At 35.5% G+C, this 27,357-nt stretch overlaps 1 protein-coding gene across 12 annotated transcripts in view; it reads left to right on the plus strand.

Annotated features, from left to right (window-relative positions):
• Window positions 1-27,357, plus strand: part of DLG2 (discs large MAGUK scaffold protein 2) — a 2,097,061-nt gene that overhangs the window by 450,886 nt on the left and 1,618,818 nt on the right. For all 12 annotated transcript variants that reach the window (XM_058690298.1, XM_058690294.1, XM_058690296.1 and 9 more), the window contains exon 4: window positions 26,954-27,049. In XM_058690298.1, coding sequence (XP_058546281.1) covers window positions 26,954-27,049 — 96 coding nt within the window. The remainder of the gene's footprint in view (window positions 1-26,953; window positions 27,050-27,357) is intronic.

Here is a 27,357-nt window from a genome sequence, read left to right on the forward strand (position 1 = left end):
AGGGAACTTGCTCGCTCCGCGCAAACACCCAACTCTGTGCTTCTGCGGAGCCAAACCTCCGGCAGCGGATCTGACTCCCTCCCGCTGCCACAGGGCCCCTCCTGAAGTGGATCACCTAAGGAGAAGCGAGCTAAGCCTGCCCCTCCTGCCCCCGTGCACCTTGCCTACCCACCCCAGCTAATACGCCAGATCCCCAGCACCACAAGCCTGGCAGTGTGCAAGTAGCCCAGACGGGCCACGCCACCCCACAGTGAATCCCGCCCCTAGGAGAGGGGAAGAGAAGGCACTCACCAGTCTGACTGTGGCCCCAGCGGTGGGCTGGGGGCAGACATCAGGTCGGACTGCGGCCCCGCCCACCAACTCCAGTTATACACCACAGCACGGGGGAAGTGCCCTGCGGGTCCTCACTGCTCCAGGGACTATCCAAAATGACCAAACGGAAGAATTCCCCTCAGAAGAATCTCCAGGAAATAACAACAGCTAATGAACTGATCAAAAAGGACTTAAATAATATAACAGAAAGTGAATTTAGAATAATAGTCATAAAATTAATCGCTGGGCTTGAAAACAGTATACAGGACAGCAGAGAATCTCTTGCTACAGAGATCAAGGGACTAAGGAACAGTCACGAGGAGCTGAAAAACGCTTTAAACGAAATGCAAAACAAAATGGAAACCACCACGGCTCGGATTGAAGAGGCAGAGGAGAGAATAGGTGAACTAGAAGATAAAGTTATGGAGAAAGAGGAAGCTGAAAGAAAGAGAGATAAAAAAATCCAGGAGTATGAGGGGAAAATTAGAGAACTAAGTGATACACTAAAAAGAAATAATATACGCATAATTGGAACCAAGGTCCTGAAAAACTCCCAGGTCAGGAGATGTGGTGTGGGCAGGGGTTTGGGCTGGTCATCTAGGGGCAGGGGGCCCGCCCTATTTGGACTGAAGCAAAAGTGACTGGGAAGACAGTTCCATCAGTGTGAGGGCTTAGTGTAAGCAAGTTAGGAAGGGAATGTTGGCACTGTGCTGGTTCCTACAAGTGGTCCTGTGCTTATGCTGAGAGGCAGGGAAGGAAAATGCCAGTTCTTTGTTCCTGGAGGGGTCTTTCTCTGAATGCTGCTTCTCTGGGACATGTTCCAAGATGAGCAAATAACTTCCCAACTGTGTGTCCTGGGCATTCTTCAGATCTCTGTTTCCATGCTGTATGTCTGTGTGATGTTTCCTCTGCCTTCTCTCCAAGAGCATCCCCAATGCCCTCAGATCTCTATCTGAGCCAAGCCCCCTGACCTTTAAAACTCTATGCTTTAAGCCCATGGGTTGCAAGAACTCTTGAAATTTGGCCCCTCTTGCTTTCCAAGTCAATTGCTGTGGGGATTCATTTTCCCTGTGCACTCCCCTGTATGCCAGTCTGTCTCGTGACATTCTCAGCAAATGTGACTCCCTCTCCAGCCCAGCATCCACTATCCATTTCTGTTTCCAAACTGGGTCTCCTCATTCCTACTTTCTTTGATGTGGCCTCTTCTCTCCCTTTAGTTGTGGAGTTTGTTTTGCCAGTCTTCAAGTCAATTTCTGGGGTATTTAGAATGATTTGGTAATTATTTACTTGTATTCATGGGAGGAGTCTAGCCTAGGGTTCTCTTAGTTGGTGCTATCTTCCTCTCCTATATATACCCTTTTTAAAAATAACCACTTTTAACTTCCTTACAAACCAACCTTTAAAGGTTCTAAAAAGGTGAATTGGATCTTTCTACAATGAAAATCAACAATTCCCCATTTCTATGCATTAATCTATTTATTCAACAAACTTGTATTGAGCATTCTTTGCATGTATATTTATTGGGAATGGTTTAAACCTGCCTTATGTAATATGGTAGCCAATAGCCACTAGTCTGGGTTGAGAAGTTATATACATATAAAACACACAGCAGATTTTGAAGACTTAGTACTAAAAATGAAATGTAAAATATCTTAATAATTATTGCTTTGATTACATGTAGAAATAGTAATATTTTGTTGAAAATTTTTTTTATGTTTATTCATTTTTGAAAGACAGAGAGACAGAGCACAAGCAGGGGTGGGGCGTTGAGAGAGGGGGGACACAGAATCTGAAGGAGGCTCCAGGCTCTGAGCTGTCAGCCCCAGGGCCTGACGTGGGGCTCGAACTCACAAACCGCGAGGTCATGATCTGAGCTGAAGTTGGATGCTCAACCGACTGAGCAACCCAGGCACCCTGAAATAGTAATATTTTGTATATACTGGGTCAAATAAAATATCATTAAAATTAATTTTACATCTTTTTACCTTTAATGTATCTACTAGAGTATTTAAATTAAAAAAAATTTTTTTAACGTTCATTCATTTTTTGAGAGACAGAGCATGAGTGGGGGAGGAGCAGAGAGAGAGGAAGACACATAATCTGAAGCAGACTCCAGGCTCTGAACTGACAGCACAGAGCCTGATGTGGGGCTCAAACTCACAGACCATGAGATCATGACCTAAGCTGAAGTCGGATTCTCAACCAACTGAACCACCCAGGTGCCCCTAGAATATTTAAAATTTTATATATGGCTGACATTTGTGGTTCATATTAAGTTTCTATTGGTCAGTGCAGGAGACCTCCGAGACAAGACATTTGTTCATATAGCTTTAGTATAGGCTTAAGAGAATTCTGAAAGAATTCAGTCGAATGGGCAGACAAACCAAAGGAAGATTTTCAGTGATTAGCTAAATGATAAAGAACATGGACTTTGGTGTTTCATTGATATGGATTTAATCTTTTTTTGTAACTTACTCAGTATATGATTTAGGCCAAGTGACTTAAACAGTGGACCTCATTTTTTTTTTTTTTGCCTATAATTTTTTTTTTTACTATTTTACCCTATGGAATTATTATGAAAATTCAGTGAAATAATATTTGAAAATTACTTAGCAGAGTCAATGCTTCATATGTAGTAGTTATGATGATGATGGTATTGATTACATTGATTTTGACGCAAACAATGGCATGTAGCTGTAAGTATGTGCAGGGTGCTATGAGGAAAAAGGTGAAGGACACTTGGCTCATATATGTAGACCATGGAAAGTTATATCTAAACTACATTTTAAAGGATGGTTAAGGACCACCCAAATAGAAAGATGGAGCAAAGAGTGTGAGTGGCAGTGGAAGGAATTTTTATAAAAATGTGGGAGGTCATAAGACAATCTTACCCTTCCTGTTCTCAAAATAAGATGCTTTACATGAGCATTAGCAAAATGATGTGGAAAATTGAGGCACGCCTCTAGAAAGTTCAGTCCAGGGGCGCCTGGGTGGCGCAGTCGGTTAAGCGTCCGACTTCAACCAGGTCACGATCTCGCGGTCCGTGAGTTCGAGCCCCGCGTCAGGCTCTGGGCTGATGGCTCGGAGCCTGGAGCCTGTTTCCGATTCTGTGTCTCCCTCTCTCTCTGCCCCTCCCCCGTTCATGCTCTGTCTCTCTCTGTCCCAAAAATAAAAAAAATAAAAAAAAAAAAAAAACGTTGAAAGTTCAGTCCAAAACAAGTAGTTACGCTACTAAAAGAAGTGCGTGTATACATAAAACATCAGAAGACTTTCTAAATATCCAGATTTATTATGTAATTCTTCAACTCACACCCTGCCTGCAAGGAAGACCTCCAAAGTCAGGTAAAAAGAACATAATGGATTTGATTCATCAAGAGAAGAGCTTCTTCTCTAAGAAGAAAAAGCAATAGTATAGACATTCGTTAAAAGAAGATTAAAAGAGTAAAAGAAACCTACACATGAGTGAGGATGCTATTTTGAAATAGGCTTTTGCACCGTTTTCTGCAAAACATATTGCATCTTGGTGTATTGTGGCCAAAAAGCAAGCTGAACTGAAAATATAAATGCTCACAATTTAAAATCATCCATTGGAAATAAAAGAAAAAGCAGACAAAATAATGAAAACACTTTAATGCTTATAGATAAGTACTATTTGGGGGATATTTTAATAAGCAAATGTTTATTTTAGTTGCTTAGAATATTCTCTTGGATTCTACATACATAAATTTCAACCCACGTTCTCTAGTTGCCATAACAACTTGATGCATTTGTTCTCTTGTGTCATTTTTTATCACATCAGTTTTTTTTTTTTAACTTTGGTTGCTATGATAACACAGTATAGTTGTTAAATTTATTCTATTCACATTTTGTTCTTCTGGAAACTGGTAATTTGCTTTTATTTTTCTCCAAAGAAGCTCATATTATAGAAATGTATTAAGGAAAATAGTGTCCTAAATTCTAATACAAGTTTATATTAGAATTTTAATTATGTGTATTAATTTGTGCCCAAATGGTATTACCTTTGTGACATGGAAGATAGCTAGTGGTTATCTAATTCCACTGTAAAGAAAGGAGTCAACCTTTGTTGTACCAAATGGGGGAAATGGACAGTTTGAATTGCAGTTGTATCTCCCTGCATGACTTTAACCAGTCTTAATTGGAGGAAACTGTTTGATGGTGTCAACAAACACACCAAAAGCTGCCATAACGTGCTCCCTTGGTAACTATCTTGCTTTACTACAAAACGTAAGCTCATTTATTAAAGGAATGAAACCCTAGCTTAGTTAGTAGAACTCCCTCTACACTGACCTACTCCTAAGAAAAGGGAAAAATCTCTTGTCAAAAGTCCCCTTGTCTCAAATTAAATATTGGGAGGATATAGAGCTGTGCATAAATTTGTTTTTATTCATTCAGCCAACTCCTATAGTTGTCTCTATTTTTATTGCTTTTAATGGCACTTTCATAAAAACAACTAATTACACCACTTAAAATGATGTTACTCTGGTCCCTACTAGCTCTAGAGATTGTTGTAATTTGGACAGACTGTTTTGAGAGGCATGTCAGAGCATAAGAGAAAAAAGGCAAGAGACTAGAGTCAAAGAGACTTGGTCAGATTTTAATAATTACTAACTATATAACCATAGGAAATTATTTATTTATTTGCTGATTCTTAATTGTCAGATCTGTAAAATTGTAATGAGAATAATTAGCCCATAGATTGTTTTTGGAGGAATTCAGTGAGATAATATATTCAAAAGGCCTAGCATAATGTCCAGAACATAATAGATGCTCATAACATCTCTCCTCTTCTTCCTATTCCCTTCTAATGAAGGCGAGTGAGAAAGACTTAAGAAGTCAGAAGCCAGTAGTGTTCCAGTAGGATAGAGAGCCTGGATATATAGCAGCCTTCTCACTTAATCAGTTATGTTCAGAGACAAAGGGAGTATGGTTAATTTGGACTTCATTTGGGTAGGAGTTGTCCTTGATATTGCAGCCTGCTCAGTGTAGAAATAGGGGTATGATTGCAGGAGCCTTCAGGAACCCATAGAATTCAGAATTGTGTTGTATTTCTGTTAGTGTGTTTGTGTTATAACATGGACCCAACTGTAAGCTGAAACTTCATGAACTAGAGAAATCCTCCTGGCAAAGGCTTTGTTGACAGTTCTGGAGTCAAATTTGGGCTATTTTGGGATCTGGAAAAAGTCACTTCTCTCAATCTGTTTCCCATTTATATGAAACATATTTATCAGAGCATATTAATTGAGCACCTATAGTAACATTTTCTTTGGTGTTTGTTATTAGTATTAGAGATAATAAATGTAACATAGTTTCAATAAATGTTTATTATTAATACTAGACTATTATAACTGATGGTTTTGTTAATAATACTGATGGCATTGATTAGCAAGTGCAAATTACAATTTAGGACCCTGGCTACTTAGCCTGGAATCAAGGCAGACTTTTGTCCTAGTAGAAAAACATAGAGGGATTTAGGAGAGCATATGAGTGCTTAGATCTCATTCCAGCCACACTGGATCTTTGAGTTAAGACAGTAAGGTAAATGCCTGCTATGCTCAGCAGTAGGTGAATATAAGAATGCTAGTATTCTGTAGTTTTGGTCCAGACTGACTTGGGAAATAAGAATGTTATGTCGTCCCCAGAAACAAATATCTTTGCTTAAGAGGAACTGAGAAGACTGGAACCCACAAAGTTACCACAATCCTATTCCTTCTCAGTGCCTGAAGCACTCTGGAGTAATAATGCCAGAGCATTCAGGGAGATGCATGGGGGCTGTCAGGCCACTAGGGTGTCATTTAGAACCTCTCTCCTGGAACAATGGAGACATATAAATTTCAACCCACATTCCCTGGTTGCCATGGTAACTTGATGCGCTTGCTTTGAAGTGTCTTTTGTGTCTTCCCCAACCCCCCCTTTCTTTTTTTAATCATCAGGATTTTACTTTGCCAGTAATTCCCTAAATGTGGTTCTTGTGGCTTTCTACTTTCCTTTCTCCCAGATAAATATCTGAATTTGTTGCTGGGGAGTGATTTTCACCTAATAATAATAGCTTGAATATGCATGTTCACACAGATGTGAATATGTGTCTGTAAGTCAGTCTCTCCCTCCCTCTCTCTCTCTTTCTCTCTTTCACACACACACACACACACACACACACACAGGAAGATAAATTATGTTAAAAAATCATGTAGAGTTTTAAAGCCTTTCAATTCTTTTAAGAAAGCATTTTGGTGTTTTAAATAAAAATTGAAGAATAAGTGTTCAATTCTAGAACAACTAACTGATTTAGTATTTCCTTAGCAACTGCAGTGTGTTCAGTCTGAATAAAGGGTGTAATTCTCATTGCATTATTTTTCTGCACTTGATTACCTTAACATATTTAGATTAGACAAGAATTGTGCTTCAGTGTACAAATTCAAAGGCAGACTTGGGTTGGCATTCAGATTCCATTGTCTTTTTGCTGTGTGTCCTTGGACGAGTTACTTAACCACCGTAAGCTTCATATTAAAATGGGTTGGTAGCTACCTTGTAAGATATTTATGAAAAAATAATTCAGACAATAGATGTAAAGTAATTAGAACAGATCCTACAATAGATACTAGAACATTATAACCAAATGTTAATTCCTTCACATCTAATCAGCTAACACAATATTTTTGAAAAATAAAATTTATTTTGGTCTCATTCATTAGATAAAAGTGTATTTTCTTCATTACCATATACATTTCCATATAACAAAAATGAGACACATATGAAAATACAAGAGCAGAATGGTATATAGTCTGTTTGCTTGCATGCTCACAATGTACAGATCTGACTAGTGGAAAAAGGTATTTCATTTAGGCTTCCAAAGGAAGGTGACCTCTTGTTACATTCAGTTAAGATTTTTCATCCAGATCCAAGCCTGGTTAAAAACATCAAGCTATTATAGAGGAGGTTTAAGAATTGTTCTATTTATTGAAATATAGTAGTCACCACAACAAAATTCCTCTTTCCTATAGGATGTGGTTGTGCTACAAGTACATTCTAAATATAAAAATATGTTTAATCAGGGGCAATAGGGAGGCAGGAAAACAACAGTAAGCATTCAGGAAAAGGGCTATTATTGCCAAGCTATGAGTGCTACTATTGCTATGCATTTATGTGCAGTGTTGACAGGGAAAAATAACAAGGAGATAGAAGCAAAATTAAATTTTAAAAGGAGAACTGCAATTATATCACATGACACCTGCTTTCTAAAAGTATTGGGTCTTTCAGAGAGTAAGTCACAGAAAATTAAACAACAATAAAAATGAGATCCCAGGGAAAATTCTTAAAGGGATAATATTCAAATCATAATAATTAAAAGTATATTTTCAAGTAACAAGAAAAAGCATAAAAGAAGAAAATAGTTATTTCTTCTTTAGTGTTTATAAATTTGAAGTGCTATGTGGGTAAAAATTACTGAATATTTGATAGATTTAGCAATCAATGTTCTACTAAATGACTGAAGAATTGTCTATTTGATGATAATTCAAAAAGAGGATAAATTTTGGAATCTGATTAAACCAAATTAAAATCCCATCCTTGCTTTTTGGTAGCTGAATAATTTGGGGCAAGTAATTCAAACTCAATAAGCCTTAGTTTCTTTATCTGGGATAGGAAAACTGAATTCCGATCTAGGTTCCACTAGGAAACTTTGTGTAAAATTAGACAAGTCCCTTGCTTCTGTGGGTCTTTTTCTCTGATGTATAAAAAGTGAGAGGGTCACTAGGTGGTAGTCTCCATGAGTCTTATTTGCAGTTTCTAGGCTCTGTTTTCTAGTTAGTGCTAATATTTAACTACACTTCTACACTGAAGACCCTAAGGCCTTTATTTTCAGACTTCTGAAGCCACTGTTCAGGTTGGATCCAAAAAATCAGATCCTGAAATTAACACAAGAGGGCAGCTGGTAAGGATTTCAGCTCATGTGCATCACTGTATCTTCTAGAAAGCATACAGTTTTTCTGTCCCTAGGATCTGAGTGTTGATAGGTAACACAATATCCTCAGTTCTCTAACTTGCATTCATCTTTACAATTTTTTTAAATGTTTTATTTATTTATTTATTTATTTATTTATTTATTATTATTATTTTTTTTTATTTATTTTTGGGACAGAGAGAGACAGAGCATGAACGGGGGAGGGGCAGAGAGAGAGGGAGACACAGAATCGGAAACAGGCTCCAGGCTCCGAGCCATCAGCCCAGAGCCCGACGCGGGGCTCGAACTCACGGACCGTGAGATCGTGACCTGGCTGAAGTCGGACGCTTAACCGACTGCGCCACCCAGGCGCCCCAAATGTTTTATTTATTTTTGAGAGTGAGAGACAGAGTGTGAGTGGGGGACGGGCAGAGAGAGAGGGAGACACAAAATCCGACACAGGCTCCAGGCTCTGAGCTGTCAGCACAGAGCCCCACATGGGGCTTGAACCCACGAACTGTGAGATCATGTCCTGAGCGGAAATCTGACACTTAACCGATTAGCCACCCAGGCGCCCCCAGCTTGCATTCATCTTTAGTCAATGAGAGGACTTTGTTCTGCTTCTCTTCCTTGAACATTAGTGAAACATGTACTTGATGCTAGGTACTGCACAAGTCTCATTAAAGAAAAGTTTAATAAAAATAAAATACGGTGCTATTTATTGTGGAAAATATTAAAAAAAATATAAAGACCAAAGTAAATGTCACCTACTATCATGATATCCAGATATCTAGTAATCACAACTATATTTTGGTGGATTTTATTTCTCAGTATTTACGTGTGTGTGTGTGTGTGTGTGTGTGTGTGTGTTTAACAAAATTTGGGTATTCTTTTGTAACATAGTTTTTCTTTAAAAATATCTACTGGTATCTTTCTATTCATAAAGATTCTTCTACAGCACAATATTTAATAGATATACAAACTTTGATCACAGGACTCTATTGACTCATTGCAGAATTGAATGGTAGCCAAGTATCTGGACTCTGAAGTAAGACTATGTAGGTAGAAAACACAGCCCATCTCCTCTAGCTGTGTGTTCTTAGGCAATTTATTTAACTTCTCTAAGCATCAATTTCCTTACTTATAAAACAGATGCAATAATAGTATAGACCTCATAGAATATCATGACAATTCAATGAATTAATCCTTCAAAAAGCATCAAGAGAGTAGGCAGCCAATAAATATTAACTGTTGTTATCAAAAGTTATTTTGTCCAATCTAATATCTATTTTAAAGAGGTAAGCGTAGTTCATTTGTGGCTCTCAAAATATTTAGATTTTTCTATAATTTTAAGATGTAGTTTTTTTGTTTGTTGACCATCATTTTTCTCTACTATACCCACCCATTTCTATCTTCTCTTGTACTGAAAATATTTCTCGATTTGCCTTTTTGTTTTTTTCTCTGCTGGTTTGGAAACTTCTGATTGCATTTCTATTGTTTTATTGGTCATGTTTTTGGCATGCATAATAAACTATAAATTATTGAAGAAATCAATAGTGTTATTCTTTCTCAAATATGAGAAGGACTTTAATGTGCTCTGATTTATTGAACACTGCAGTTTCCCAACCTGTTATAGTTATTTGAAGATAAAAACTAATTTTTATTTAAAATCAATGGCTTATTAAATTTATGATATATTTATTAATTTTTGTGCTCACCATTGATTTTATGTGTTCCTCTGAGTTCACTTTCTTGCTGACGTACTTCCTTTAATGTTTATTTTTGGAAGGGTCTTGATAAATTATTTTAGTATTTGTATGCTTGTACTCTCAGTTTTTTACATGGTAGCTTAGCTAGGTATAAACTTTTAGGTTAACAATTACTTTCTTTTGTCTTTTGATTTCTACTGTCACTGAGGAGAATCTTCTTATTTTGATTGTTTTTCTATAAGCAGGCTTTTCTCTGTTGTAGCTCTTAAGATTTTTTCTTTGTCTCTGACGATTTTTAGTGTTATGGCCATGTGTCTGAATGCATACTTTATTTATTTTGATCAGTTATTAAGAAGCTTTTTCTACCAGAGGACTTGTCTTTTTTTTCTAATCCTGGCAAATTTTCCGTGATAATTATTTAAATATGCTTCCCTATTATTCTCTCCATCTTTCTTTTATTACAGTCCAAGAAGATGTATATTAGTCCCTCCAATCTTTTCTTCATGTCTGTGTATTACTCTTCCATAATTCTTTATCTCAGCCTTTCAGGGATATATTCTGAGAGGATTCTTGTGCTATATTTTTATTCTTTCTCTATATGTTTAGACTTCAGTTTATGACATCTATTAATCTTTATTTGTTTCAACAACTATACTTTTTATTCCATTTTAATTGGCTCTTTGTTATATCTATCTATCTATCTATCTATCTGTCTTATTACATTTTTTCTTATAATATAATTATATTATTTGGTTTTTAAAAAATTAATCTTACATCTTCTTTTAGCTCCTTGAGCATCCTATGTTTATTTAAAGACTTTTCCATATCCATCCATCATATTCACAATGGACATATTCAAATTCTGGTTACTGTTTTTGTTCATAGTATGGCATAATATTTTTTCAAGTGATTCTGCAGGTGCCTTTTAAAAGCTATTTACTTTGAAATAAAAAAAATGAGGAAAAATTGAAAAAATAGTCAAAAATTACCTGCATAATTCTTAAAAGTTTCCTAAAGCTTATCATTTTACTATATTTGTGTTATCATTCTCTCAAGGTCTAAATACATGCATTTTTTAAAAGTAATTTGCAGATATAATGCCCTTTTGCCCTTAAATACTTCAGTTTTTATTTTCTAAAACAAGGACATTCTTCCATACAGCCAAGGTACAATGATCAAAATAAGGAAATTATCCTTGATACAATAGTATTATCTATTCTACATATCTAATTCAAATTTTATTATACTATTAATGTTCTTTATAGCAAAAGAGAAAAGAATTTTTCTGGTCAAGGCTCCATTCTATGATCACACATTGCATTTAGTTCTTATGCCTGTTTAGTTTCCTTTAATGTGGATATTCTTCAGTCTCCCCTCCCCTTTTTTCAAAGCCTTGACTTTTTATTGTTTTCAAGAATACAGAACATTTATTTTATGTATCAGTCATCAATTTGGGTTTTTCTGGTGTTTCCTTACAGTTTAATTCAGATTATGCATTTTTGGTAGAAGACCTACAAAAGGGATATATCCTTCTTAATACATGATTTCAGAAAGAATCTAAAATCTCTCTTTTTTTAATGTTTATTTTTGAGAGAGAGACAGAGAGAGAGAGAGAGAGAGAGAGCATGAGCAGCATAGGGGAAGAGAGAGAGAGGGAGACACAGAATTCAAAGCAGGCTTCAGGCTCTGAGCTGTCAACACAGAGCCTGACATGGGGCTTGAACCCACAGACCACGTGATCATGACCTGAACCAAAGTCAGATGCTTAACTGACTGAGCCAGCCAGGCATCCCTAAAATATCTCTTTGTCCAAACATTGATAATGTTAATTTTGTTTACTTGAATAAGAAAGCTTTCAGGAGCTACTATTTTTCCTGAGTAGTTAATAAGAATCTGTAGGGATATACTTTGAGTTTAGATTAATATACTGTGTTACATTTACTTCCACTCATTACTTTTAGCCTTCAATGATTATTCTTGCCTGAAGCAATTATTACCATGGAGATTGACAGTTAGTAGTTTTCCAATTCCTTCATTTCTTCTACACTTATCTTTTTCCTTGTTTTAAATTTAAAAATGTGTTACTTAACATAAAGTATAATATTGGGTTCAGGAGTAGAATTCAGTGATTCATTACTTACATACAAAACCCAGTACTCATCACAAGTGCCTTCCTTAGTATCCATCACCCATCTGGCCCAATTCCCACCCACCTACCTCTGTCGACCCATAGTTTGTTCTCTAATTGGCATTTTTCTATAAGGAAATGCTTTCCCTTATGTCTCATTTGTTTATTCATTTCTTTTTACCAGTATAAATTTATGAATATTCACTTTATTGTATAGGTTATAATTTGTTACTGTCTTTATTTGTTGCACAAACTGCCCTAAATTTGGCCATTGGAATTCCCTTCAAGTTGGCCTCTGTGTCCTTTTGAAATATTCCCATTAAGTTTTGAGCACTTTTTTATTTTCTGGCAGGCTCATGTTGTACTTTTTCTGCCCCAAAAGCGATCCTTGGTTCCATTTGGTGGAGAATGGTATTTATAAGCCAAAATCTGAGTGTTAGTTGTACTCATTCTTACTGGGGTTTCATTACTTTTCGAGGACCTCTCAGCAGATAGAATCAAGGAATACATGAAAGAATTAGGGAAAATATACCCCTATTTATTTTTATTTCTATCCATCTATTTACCTGCATATCTACCATCTTTTTAAACTTTGAGTTCATAGAGCTACCTTCATTCTAATCTAATACCAAATTATTTCTTCATTAACCATTTATATATTTATAACTGCCTTCTCTGATAGTGAGAAACAGGGCTTCCATCAGTGGCAATATATTTACTTATTTCTTCCAATCTTAAAACACACAATAAGCAGTTTTGCATTGCTTGATAATTCTTACTATCAAGTAAACCTAACTAGATCCCAATATTTGTTTATAGCTATTTCTTTTTCTTAACTTCATTCTGTGTTGAAGTGCAGTCAGAATACTTTGTTCAAGAGTTCCTTTAGTTAGTTTTTCCCCCCTCTTCATGGATTTTGCTACTAATTTGAAATGCAGCTAGGTTTATTTGTTTTTCAGTATATTCCATTTTGGATCTTTTTTTCCCCTTCTTGAATTCTGTTACCTATCTCTCTCTCTCTCTCTCTCTTTTTTTTTTATTGCACAACACCCAATGTGGTTCTAAAGTTAAAACCATATAAAATAATATATTCATTTTTATTCATACCCTTCATCCTGTCTACCTTGTTTCCATATCCCTATACTTTATACCCTTTTTCAGTCCTCCTGATAAGTGCTCAGCTTGTTAGTTTCTGGTGTATCATTCCTGTATTTTTGTCAACAAATAAGCATAAATATGTTTTTTCTTTATTTTTCATTTTTATGTATAAAAGATATCAAACTATCTGTATGCTTTTACACTTCTGAAGACTCATTTTGAGTGTGAGATTTATTTTTGTTTTCTATACATTCTTATGGAAAGTAATTTCTGTATGGAATTTTGTGTTTTTTCCCCTCCCCCCACCCATTGGTCTCTTGGACTTCTGGTCCATAATCAGGAGTTTTAACAGCTTCATTTCCCCATCTCCATTGTAATAGAACACCTTTCACAAATCTAATTGTGGAGCAACATGTAGGTTGACTCAATTCCTGGTGTAATGAGATAATCTTTGTAGATCCTCTTTCTACTGCATTTAATTTTTGTTTTATTTATGATCCAGAGAGATGTTTATATTGGCTTACATTTCAACTATACCTTATGTTTTTTGCCTTTCATATAGTAACTGTCATTGCTGAGTACTTAGAATAGAATGGATGTAATATAAATATAAATTTACAGGGCCATTTTGACAAGAAACATAGCCACTATTTATTATGTTTTTCTGTAATTTAGGACATACTGGTTATTTCATTATGATTAACAAAATTATAATTAACATTCTTGTACATACATTTTATATGAATGTCTCATTTTTTCTTTAGGATATATTTCTGTAAATGAAGTTGCTGGGTAAATGGGTAACTGGATTTTCAAGGCCTTTGAAAGATATTGCCCATTTACTCTCCAGAATTATTTTACCAATTTATATTCAAACCTACTATGAAAAACAGTACCAAACATTTTCTAACACTACTTTTAGTTATTTTTTTGGAAATTGGTAAGTAAAGAGTATAATTTTCGTAATTAATTAAAATTTCTAGGCATGCTTTAATTTTGTGTCTCTTTTGGCCTTATACTCTTCTCTCAGCAGAATTATTCACAGCTTTTATCAGAAAGTTCTGTAGCCAGTTGCTTAGTGCCTGTCTTCTCAATTTGGCAATCTGCAGCTTAAGGCAGTGGCTTTGTTTATTGGTCATTGATTTCCTTATACTTGGCACAGAGTAGGTCATCAATATAAAGTATTTGAATTGACAAATTTACAAATTTACATGAAAAAATCATTGGACTTTGTGTCTTAGATTAGTTCTCATTTGTTAACATTTTTCTCTCTGTTTTGTCATCTCCTGGTTCTCCCTTTTTTATTTATCTTAGACATTGGTAAAGTAAGATTTGAAATTCTATAGTAAGGCTAACTTAGTTTTCTATGTGTTCCATCTTTGTTATTATTGATGATGATAATGCTTTTTCTTTTACTTTCTTGTCTTCTTTTAGATTAGGTGAATATTTACTACAATTCCATTTTTATCATTTCTATTGGCTTTATATTTTAGTGGTTTTCCTAAGTATTACAATATATATCCTTAATTTATGACAAATGACTATGAATTAAGATTTTGCCACTTCACATATAATGTAAGAATGTTACAACTCTTTACTCCCTAGAGTAGATCTGAGGACATATTTTGTATCATCTTTCTTCAGCAAAAAGAGCTTCTTTTAGTATTTCTTGTAGTTATGTCTTGTTGGTAATGAGTTAACTCAGAGTTTCTTATGAGAAAATGTTTATTATTCAATTTTTTAAAGAATATTTTTGCTGGATATAGAATTGCAGAATATAAGGGTTTTTCCCTTCTTTCGGTTCTTTAAAGATATCTTTCTATTGTATTTGAAATTACTTTGTTCCTGCTGAGAAGTCATCAATTATTGTTATTATTGTTCCCCAGTATGTAAAGTGTCTCTTTTACTGTTTTTAATTTTTTTATTGTTATTTCGTTTCTCCATCTCCATTGTTGTTCATTTTTTGTTTCCACTAATTTGACTGTGATGTACTTGAGTATAGCTTTCATTGTGTTTTTGTTCTGTATGGGGTTTGTTGAGATTCTTGGATCTCTGAGTTTATATTTTTTATCATATCTGAAAAAAGTATAACTACTATTTATTTAAATATTTTTCTACCCAATCTTTCTTTATTCTTTTTCTGGAAACTAAATTGCATATATATTAGCCCATGACATATTTTCCTGCAGATCTTCTCTCTATTGATCATTTTTATTGCCCCATCTTCAAATTCACTGGTAATTTCTTCTGTAGTATCCAATCTCCTGTGAAGTCCAGTCAGTAATATTTTTTATATTATATATTGAATTTTTAAGGTCTTGAATTTGGTTCTTTTTTCTTCTGTCTCTTTATTAATATTCTTCCATCTGTTTACTCATTATGTTCTACTTTTCTTTTAAATTCTTAAATATATTTAATAGTGACTTTTAAAATATTCACTGATTAATTCTAGTGTTTTGGACATATCTAGATCATCTTGTGTTGATTTGGCTGTTCCCCATTGGTTATAAGTCACATTTTTCTGCTTCTTTGTATGACTAGTACATTTTGATTACATACTAAACACTATGGGTTCTTTATTTTGAGAGTTTGGATTTTGTTGTCCTCCTTTAAACAACATTGAGTTTTGTTCTGGCAGGTAGTTAGTTTACTGACAGATGCGCATAATCCTTTCAAGACTTATTTTTAAAGCTTTGTAATACCAGTTCTAGAGTAGCCATTATTCTAGGTATAAGGTAGTGTTATTCACAAGACATGGTTTTCTAGGTCCTCAGTTTGAATTCCTGGGAGAGAGCATTGTTTCTCCCCTTTAGCTACTCATATGACATATCTCTCAGTACTGTGCAGCTTCTGTAATCTTTACTCAGCTTATGGTTTCCCAGTAACTAATGCCATTACAGAATATTTATGTCTGTATAGAAAACATTTTACTAAGCCAAAGACTTAAGAGAAACCCTATGCAGATTTCTGGAATAACTTCTCTTCTGAGATATCTCCTTTCTGATACTGTACTCTATAAATTTCTCCTCCTTCAGCAGCTCTGAATTCTGACCTCAACCTCTTCAGTTCAGAGAGGCCTCTGTTTTTATTTGGCCTCTTCTATTTTCTCAGGTCAGAAAGAACCTCCAGGAAGAAAGCCAAAGAAATTGTGTGGCTCACCTCACAATGTTTCTGTTTCCTCAGGGAGTCACAGCCCTCCATTGCCTATTGTCCAAAATCTGAAGTGTTGTTTCGTATATTTTGTCAGCTTTATAGTTATTTATGGAAGTTGGTCTTATCAAGTACCAGGTACTCTGTATGGTTGGAAGCAGATGTCTTTGTCATTGTAAATTCTTAAAAAGTCTGGCTTACTACTATGCAGGTATGCAAAAAATGAGAAATCTTTCTATGAACCAATATAGAATCATGTACATTTTATGAACCAATATAGAATCATTACTTTTAAAATGAAAAAGCAAAGTGCTAAAGAATATATATAATATGCAACCTTTCGTGTAAGAAAGAAAGAGAAATAAAAACATATACATGTATTTTCTCATTTGTGAAAGAGTCACAGTGGGAAGGATAAGTCACTCATTAATGATATTAGTTATTTACAGAAGATGATTACATTGGAATAAAATGAGCAGGAGCAGAGTGATGTTTCTGTGAATATACATTTTGTATAGTTTGGATTTTAGAACTGCATTGTTTCATATTCAAAACATAAATAATTAAAGCCAATGAAAGGAGTACAAAATGTAACACAAACAAACAAATGAACCTATTACAAATGAATGATGTAACCACTTTGAAGGAGAGAGAGAAAAGAACTAATTTTACTTTGAAAAACAGTATTTTACTACATTCACTAACGTTATTGGTAAAAAGATGCACTATTAATCAGATTTGTTTTTTACAGGTCTAATAGCTAATGATTTCAAAACTGCTTTATGAGTTTTCAAAGATTGAATAAATAGATAAATATATTATGAATAATTCAAAGAAAAAAGTTTGAAGAGTTTCTTTCTCTCTGTATTTCTCTCTCTCACACACAAACACCATATGTATAATTTCTTGGCTCTCTCTGCTGAGAGGGACTAGAAGCAATAATATTCAGTAAGAATGAGTGTAGCTAGGCTTCTCAGTACAATTCTCCATCTTCTCCATCAAATGGAACTGAATCCCCTTGGAGGAATGGCTGACTCCAAGCCTGGGGCAAAGATAAAAAGTACAGATGAGCCTGGGATCTCTTGCTTTGCCAGAAAGTAAGAAAGTGCTAAAAATCTAATGGGGATATTTCAAAAGGACACAGTGGCTAGCTTGAAGAAAATCCCAAGGGCCAAATTTGGGACAATTTGAACAACAAAATAAATATAGTAACAGATGATAAAACATACATGACAATAAAAATCCATGAGTTTATACTGGTAAAATATGTGAATAAATGAATAAACAAATAAAGGAAACAGGATAAGAGCAAGTTCTGTCTATAGGAGAATGCCAACTAACAAGTATAGAAGGAATTATGGAATTAGAAAACCACCACTAGCAACCTCCATAGTAATAATTGTTTCAAACAATGATTGATGAATGATAAAACTAGTGAGTGGAAATGGGTGAAACACAGGATATTTATCTTAGTTCAAAGTATGTGCTATAAGATTTTTATTGCTTACTCATGAAAAATAGTAACTTTACAGTGTAGAAACCTGGCAGAACCACCTTAGCCAAGTGATCAGAGATAGCAACACTAATCTGCAGGACAAACTGACAGCATGTGCCTCCTGATAATGGCGTACTGAGAGGCACACATAATCACTTTAGTGGTGGTTTTGTGAAATATGTATAACCTGAATTTAATCATAAAGAAATAAATATTAGCCAAATCCAAATTAAGAACACTTGAAAAAATGTCTGTCTAGTACTCTAAGATATCTAGGTCTTGAAACACAAAGGAAGACTGAATTGTTCCAGATTAAAGAAATTAAAAATACATAAAAAATAATGTAATAAATGATTCTGGATTGGATCCTGAACTAAAAACTAAGAACATTAGCAAGATAATTGGTAAAATTTGATTAAAGTCTATATATTAGATAATAATATTGTATCAATGTTATTTTCTTGATTTTTGTATTTTTACTGTAGCTATTATAATGTTAACATTTTGGAAATATGTGTGTGGGGAACATGGTATTCTTTTTCCTATTTCTGCAACATTTTATAAGACTGAAATTATTTTAAAATGCACTTTACAATTAAGAGAAAATGTAAAGCAAAGACTAAATGAGGCCAATATGTTTGTGTAATCTTTACTTTTGAAATATTTCTCCTTTTTTTGACTCTTTTACTTTGTCCTTACCATCTCTTTCCTCAACCCTTCTTTTATTTGCTATTTCTCATGAGATTATCTAAATTCTTTGGCTTTATGTCTGAAACTCTCTAAACTGGCTTTTGCTTACCTTTTCTACTTTATGTTTCACAAGTTGTTGCCTCATGGTTTAGCAACATTAGATTACTGTTGTTCTCCAGCTTCTTCATTCTGACTTTTTGTCTTAGGGCTTTGCTCATGTCTCAATTTATTTTTCCATGGCATTCTCTGCATATTTCTAATACTTCTAACTTGAATTCAAATGACCAGTTTATGTAATTTTCTCACCTACTTTACTTTAAGTTCCTTAAAAGTCTGGCATTGTAAGCATTATTTATGTTTATTGAACTGAACCTCTTTTGAATTTCCAGAGCACTTTTGTCTACTTCTTTTTTGACATGCAAAGTCTTCTACCCGATTTTACAGTCGCTTTTGTATATATCTTATTTCATTGTTTACAATATATATATATATATATATATATATATATATATATATACATTTTGGTTTATGGAGCACATCTTATTTGTGCTTTCCTCATAACATCTGGTTCAATACTTTGTATGTAATAAAATTTAATGAATGTTTGTTGAATCAATAAATAGGCTGAGGAGTGCCTTGGTAGCTCAGTCAGTTGAGCGTCCAACTCTTAGTTTTGGCTGGTGTTATGATCCCAGTGTTGTGGGGTCGAGCCTTATGTTGGGCTCCACACTGAGCATGGAGCCTGCTTAAGATTCTCCCTCCCATCCCCCCTCCTTCTCTCTCTCTCTCTCTCTCTCTCTCTCTCTCTCTCTCTCTCTCTCTTCCTCTTCCTCTGCTCCTCTCTCCTGCCTGTGTACACTCTCTCTCTAAAATAATTAATTAATTAATTAAAAAAATAGGCTGAGAACCTTGAAAATTGGTATTCTTTTCTTTTAAGCCTAGTTTCTTCTTCCTGTCTAGCTTTTCAAGGAACCCTGAGGCCTTTATCTTTAGGGCTATAATAATGATGTTTACTATTCTCTCAGCAAAAAGAAAAAGAATAATTTAAATTCATTAGTTATTTGTAATGTTGAACTATTCTATAAAGCAGCAGTGTGTTGTTTCCTATGAAAGAGTATTCAACCTCACACTTCTGTATTTACAATGTTTCTTATATATGAAGAGGATATAACAAAATGAAGTACAACTAGGTGCTCTGTAAATATAAAGGCCAGAAAATATTAATAGGATTGGACTACTCAGAGCACACTGGGGTATGCCTCAAGCTGATCTGTACAGTTGTTATTCCTAGAGGAAGGGGAAGTACTTCCTAGTGGCTCAACATCACAGAGATTATTTAACTTACTTTCTGGACACTTCAAGAACTTTTGGTTCTTGAAAGGGCACAGATTTTGTGCATGCCACTCATCAGTACCAACATACATTTAAAAAAAAAGGTTAGAGAAGAATGGTATGAATTAATAAAGAAGCAAACAAATCTACAAAACAGTTAATTCAGGTGAGTATATTTACTTTACAGAGTTCCAGAGTTTATAAAAATTCACTATAGGATTCTTTTACATAGAAAACATTTCTGATGTATATAATAGCTGTATCTGTTTAAAGTAAAGTTGGAAATATTTATTGGGACATATTGTGTAATGCAGAGTACATCTGTGTAAATAATATAATACATATCTATGCACATTTATTTTGTTCAGACACATGAAGGATACAGAAATAGTAATACATTCATTGCCTTTAAGGAGCTTAAAATCTGCATGAAAGGATAAGAAAAGCATAAGTAATGTTAAGTTTATTTTTCCTTTTGTTGATATTATGTGTTGTTCTTGAAAGAAGCAAGGTGAACTAATCATTACTAGAGATGCACAGGAGAAGTATATATCCTGAGGGGATCATGGAATGAGGGTGCCTGGCTCACTGAAGAAGAGCAGATGATCAGCACAGGCTTTGTAGTGGAGGGAGGAATATGAGTAGTCCTTTAAAAATTAAGTAGGGGCATTACCAGAACTGGGGTGCTCAGGAGTAGACATGGATTATAAAGAGAAAAATGATTCCATTTAAATTGAACAGATTTGAGGGGCAGTGTGACTTTGAGAGAAACACATGCAAACAATTGAAAATGCAGGACTGGAAATTAGAAAGAAAGGTCCTCTAGAATTTGAGAGTCTAAATTTGAGAGTCATCTGGGAGTGAGTCTGGAGAGAAGAGGTAGAGAAAAGGAATTTTGGAGTAACAGCTGAGCCCAGGAGGTAAAAAGAGGAAAAGGAAATAAAATGGAAGAGGAAATCAGCAAGATGGGATGTCAGCTAAGAGAGAGTTGGGTTTCTGAATATAGAGACAAGAATTACAGAAGTATGAAATTCCAGTGAGTGAAAGACATTGAGAACTGTAGGAAGTCGGGGAAAGTAGAAAACAGTGAGGACTAGGAGGTACTCAGTGAGTTTTAACTGTGTAGTATTCATAGCATAAGAAAGGACAGAATTCAGAAATGAAAGCAGAAATCACAAGCTGACTGCCTTTATGCAGACTCCAGCCTAAGTTTATATTTTGTTTGCCCATTCTTTGTTAGCTCACATGGTATTTAAAAATACATAATTTTGTCAATGTTTAAAAAATCAAGGTATTTTCCTAAGAAGGTCAGACTTCCAAGTTCTCTTGAAAAATTCTAAACATCTGGCCACAGTAGGTCTGGTTTTCCTCATTGCAGGGAAAATGCATGGAAATAACCAGAGACTGCACCCATTAGACAGGGAATGAACTGTCCATTTTGCCAAGGGCCATCCATCTCTTCCTCCATATTTCTTGTACCTGGCTCACTTTACTTATTTTGAGTACTTGAAATCATTTGACATTTTTACATCTAGATAAGTGATTTTCAAACTAGGATGTGTCACACTCACACCAGAAATATAGATTGCAGGATCCTATCCCTACTGTTTCTGATTTGGCAGGTCGGGGGTGAGGCCCAAGAGTTTGTCTAAGAAGTCTCCAGATGATGCTGATGCTATTAGTATAGGGACCACAATTTAAAAGATTCAAGGATAAGTGAGTGGTAAGGAAGTAGTTCAAGAATTTAGTGTAGTGGTAAGGTGAATAGACGCTGCATTCAGAGGGAACTAGGTTCTGGTTTTTCACCCAGGAAATAAGGGTGATAGTTCCTACCTCAAAGGTTTACTTTTAAGTCTGTATGAGATAATGCATATAAAATATGTATCAGCATCATCAAAGCAGGACCTAGCTTATTGTAACTCTTCATGAAATTATTCTATTGCATGTTAAATTTATTAAGTCTTTCAAGAATACTGATTCTGGGGAGAGGTCAGAGATAGATTGGTAGTTTTGGAGCAAAAATGATCAAGGATTTTTATTTTTTTTAAGAATGAAGGAAATATAAAAGCATGGAAAAAAATACTATTTCTATGAGAGCTACATTGATGGGAAGTCACCAGTTGTTGGAGTAATGGTGGGGATATGAAAGCATAGAAAACCAGCCAAGATACTGAAATTCAGGAAGCATACATGGGACACCAACTGGTATGAGGTAGGAAAGTTGTAGATTCATAGCATCCAACCCAGCTGTGGGATGGTTGATAAGGAGGAAGGAGACTGCAGTGGATTACATAATCTCCATATTTTAGATGACACCTAGCTAGTAAGTGGAAGTAAAGGGATTATAACTCATTTCTTTCATACTCTAAAATCCATGCTTTTTTCTTTTAACATAATGCCTGTCAAAGCCCACACTATTTACTATTAGACTGAACACTTGCTTGTTTATATAACTTCTTGTCTTTAGAATTATTTCAGTGTTATATCCTTCAGGAAGCCTCCTTTGATTCCTTAGTCTGATGCAGATGATCCTCTCATATTTTATATCTATTATTATGATTAACACTTTGTATTGTAAATTACATATTTATATATCTATCTGTCCCATTAGATAGGTGGGAGGATGGAGAGATAGATGGAGGATAGACAGTATATCTCATTGTTTTTGATATTCTGGGAATTAATAAATAAATTAATAAATAATAATAAGTAAATATTGAATTTCCAGGGTATAAATACATTTTTAGGGAGTAATAACTATTAATAACAATATTAATGTATTTTGCTTAATAGATGAAAAATAAAGGATTAAATTAGATGACTATCTCCTACATGGAGGAAAAAACAAACAGGGAACAAGGGCTCTTATCTGGCTAAGATGAATGACAAGCTCAGCTACTTGAGGGTATTCTGGTAGCCTTTGCTACCAGAACTTTATCAAAAACATAAAGTCCCTTACAGTGTGTTCAGCTGAAGTAGTGCATGTGCTGCCATGTTTTTTCTGATGATGGATCCATGCAGCAAAGCTACCATGCAGGCTCAATCAGCAGCTTGATTCCAGTTGATTTCATCAGAGCTTACTGTGGGCATCTGCAATTGGCAGTCCTGATTTGTATAGTTCATGACCCCAGGGAGGAGTGTGTTTAATTTGTCAGTCTATAGTGTTCTAGCAGGGCAGATAAACCATTTAGGCCATTGACAATACTCCAAGAGTCAGTAAAAATATAATAGGGTTGATCAGGAAGCACATTGGCCAGAGCTTCAAGAATGACCTTAAGTTCTGCCACCTTAGTGGAAGAACTCCTTCCATTCTCAGTTCTGCATAGCTAGAACTAAGAACAAAAAGTATTAGCATCCCACTGGACACTGCTGGCTTCAGTTTAGTGAAACCATTAGTGAAGCAGCCCCAGGCATTTAGTGAAACTTTAATGAATGGAGGACCCCATTGAGCCAGTAGCTTTGTCTCAGGGGATTTTAATTGGAGGTTGCTTCTCTTTACCAGAGGTTCTAATCAATCTCTCTCACTCACAAAGACTTGTAGCTCAGAGGAGTCAGTAATGTTGTGGGGCTGTACAGACAGAGAGACTGCCATAGTTTGCTGAGAGCTTCCAACATAGCCAGTTGGTTTGGACTTCACTTTAAGGATGCTGATTTGTGCCCTAGCTGATAATATAGACCAACTAAAATGTCCAAGTAAGACGATACCGTCTCCCATATTCTGAGTCTAATAAGGTGCTGGGCTTTCTTTTTTGATGGTTGAGGCTAAAAAGGAGTATCTCCTCGACTGCTGAAAGTAATTTGCTTAGATAGGCCCTCAGTTTTGTCAGAGTTTATTATCTACTCCTGCTAGCTGAGGCTGTGACTTGCCAAATAGGACATCATAAATCTTAATGGCAAATGGAAGAGCAATTTAGGTATAGTAAATATATCATGAGGCTGGCCATATGAATAAAAATTGGTCTTGGACCTTGAGTACCAGTGGGATAGGAAAAAGATGTTGGAAAGGGAACACACCAGGTGCCATCAGTCAATGCAAAGGATTTAGTTATAGTTAAATGTTTGGAATAGTTGAGACAGTAGGAGCAACAGCAGAATCAATAATCCACTGTGAGCCTCCAGATCTTGTTAGCCTTTTTTACTGGCCATGCTTGGCTGTTGTTCAAGATATTGCATCTTGGGTTATTATCCCTGCTGTTGTTAAGTCCTTAAGGTGATGATTTCCTTTCTTCCCCTAAGATTCTCCACTTTTTCTGCTGGACTACCAGGAGAAAATAGAGAAAAGAACTGGAGAGAGATTTATGTTCTATTAGTATTTCTGTACATATAGCTCTTCCTGATCAGGAGAACCGTTTCTGGAATTTCTGAGAATTTACAAAGAAGCGTTAAGACCAATTATACATTCAGCAGTGGAAACGATGAAAATAGTACATTGAGTTGACCCAAAGGACCCTTTACACAAGGTCATTTGGCTTTCTTTCTCCTTGGTAAACCCTGCCCAACATAATCACCTGAATCCCGGTGCCCCTTCTTCTGCCAACTCACAGAACCTAGCAGATTGTGGTTTGGGTGACTGTACACAGAAGATCTATAAGAATTTGAGTGCTTGCCCTCCCAGAAGTTCTCTAGCATATTTGGATGGGTGTGTGTCACCTTCATTTCCTCTTAGGAACAGGGAAACTTTAACTCCATTATTAATAAACTTTTTCCTTAAAGCATTTAAGGTCAGTGTAAAAGGGAAAGGAGGGGCCATGAATCATGGTGAGTGAGAGCAGTTCTACAGCAGTAAGAAAGTACATTTACTTGTGATTTTCAGGGGTGTGTAGGTGGTTTGCAGCCCAGTGAAATGAACTGATAATGTTTTTGGTCTAGCTGATAGCAGCAGCAAAACCATCAGTATGGACAATCTAAAGACTGGCATATTAAATGTATGCTTCCACAGGGGCACAAACTGCACATATCTGCGTCACTTATGCAGATGTCCACAGTAAGAACCTGATAAGACCAATAGGAATCAAGCTGCTGACTGAGCTTGCATTGACACAATTGCTGCCTGCATCCATCATCATACTGAACATGGCAGCACATCCGCCATTCCAGACTGAGCACAAAGTAAATGACTCTATATCTGATGTAGAAGCTACCTGGGTATCCTCATGTAGTTGAGCTTGAGATTCTTCTTAGCCAGATTGGAGCCCTGTTCCCTGTTTGTTCCTTCAGTTAAGCATTCATTAATTTATCTAATTTAATCTTTTAATTTTTTATTCATTAAACAAATATTTATTGAACTCTGGGAATGAATAAATAATAACATATAATGCCTGTCTTCCAAGGAACTCTAATCAGACAGAAAGATATATAAACATGTGATTTATAATGCAATAAGTTAATCACAATGATGGATGCAAACTATGGGAATAGAGAAGAGGAGCATCTACAATAGACTAGAATCAGAGAAATCTTGGTTTCCACTCATAATAGTTGCATGCTTCTCTCCTTTTATAATCAGGAGAGGTACACTACTCTATAACTATTTTCTAAATCCAGGTGGGAACTCTGCTCATCCCATGAATCTTGGGAGTTGCGGGTAATTGGCAGATGGGTGAGGAGGTCCCACCACTCAGGGTATAGTCAGCAGGGCACCATTTGGGAACTGTCTTTGAGTTTATTTCCCAGTACTCAGCCTGGAACCACTTTGTAAATTCTTCCTCATTAATAGGCATTAAAGTGGAGGATCATTATTATGCAGTTGAACATAAATTTCATCACCATGTTGGCTACCAATTCCCAAAGACATCCCAGAAATCCCTTTTATCAGTCTGCAAATCCCTGATCCTTTCTCTTCCAGAAAACCATGTCTGTCAGCATTATGTCCTTGTCATCACAATTGTCAAGAACCGTGAAGGGGCTAAGATTGTATCCTATTTTAAATCTAAGAACAATGACAAAGTTTCATGAATTCCAGAATGTCAGAAGACTCCTAGGACAGAAACAAAGGACTTTATTATGTACCACTATAGTAGTAACCAGACAGCAGTTTCTCAAGCCCCAGTACCTACAGGGCAATGCAAGGATGGCCAAGTGATATATTCTCATGCAGTGGGGAATAATCCTCAGTGTAGGTAACGGAAATATATATATGTTTATTTACTTATTTTGAGAGAGAGAGAATCCTAAGCAGTCTCCATGTTGCCAGCACAGAGCTGGATGCAGGGCTTGAACTCATGAACCTTGAGATCTTGACCTGAGCTGAAGTTGGAATGTTAACCAACTAAGCTACCCAAGCACCCAGGGAATGGAAATCTTTTTCAGTGGTCAATAAGCAAACTTACCTTTGCTCTGAAAGTAAACATATTTATCATCCAAAGTTGTAGTTATACAAAGATCTTTGAAAGGATAGTCCAGAATGAAAGTAGTCAGTGCCTCTGCTTGTTCTGAGGTCTTCAAGTAGTACCACAGAGTAGACATTCTTGCAAGGATGGGAACTTATATAAGATGAAATTAACCCTTCTCTCTTCATCTTCCTATTAACCATGTTCAGCTTTTACCAGATCATCAATTTACACTTGAATGATACAAGTTCAACACTCCCTGTTGAAAAGCTTTGAAATTTATAAAAACTTGCCTTTGAATAACTGTCCCATTTTATTTTTTCTCTTTGGGAGCAATATAAAAATGGGTTAGATAGTATTCTAAACTAATGGGTTGGATTTATTCTAAAACTGACATAAGTAATACTGAATAATACTTATTCAGGTCGTAGGTATTTTATTTTATTTTATTTTTTATTTTTATTTTTTAAATTTTATTTATTATTTATTTATTTTTTCAATATATGAAGTTTATTGTCAAATTGGTTTCCATACAACACCCAGTGCTCATCCCAAAAGGTGCCCTCCTCAATACTCATCACCCACCCTCCCCTCCCTCCCACCCCCCATCAACCCTCAGTTTGTTCTCAGTTTTTAACAGTCTCTTATGCTTTGTAGGTATTTTAATGTGCATGTTAAAAGTTTGAAAAACATGTAGTTCACATTGCAGAGAACAAATAAGACATAGTGATTTTTTTAACTTTTTTTTTTTAGCTTACAGATTTCAGTGAACCAAAGGAAAATCCTTCATGTACTGAACAAAATAAAGACAATCAGTGTTTTGAAAATGAAGCTGACAAAAAGACAAGAGTAAGTGTTAGAGTGTTTTCTTTGTTTCTCTGTTTAATGGGCAAGATACGTCTTGTTCTCTGTGAAGTATAACCTAATTTCTGCTTTTGGCCTGCTCAGAATATTGGGTTCACCTGCTACCGGGTTGACATTGGACTATGCATCATTTTGAGCAGTTGTGTGCTTTCATTTTGAGAATTTTGTTTGTGTTTGTTTTAGTGTAAATTCTAAACTAGCAATCACACAACCATTTTGTAATCTACTCCACTTCTCCTCTCTCCTGTCTGGTTCAGGACAGGAGAAAAACCCTCACATGACTCTTTGACAGA

The sequence above is a fragment of the Neofelis nebulosa genome, chromosome 10 (assembly GCF_028018385.1).
Source record: "Neofelis nebulosa isolate mNeoNeb1 chromosome 10, mNeoNeb1.pri, whole genome shotgun sequence".
Classification (NCBI taxonomy): domain Eukaryota; kingdom Metazoa; phylum Chordata; class Mammalia; order Carnivora; family Felidae; genus Neofelis; species Neofelis nebulosa.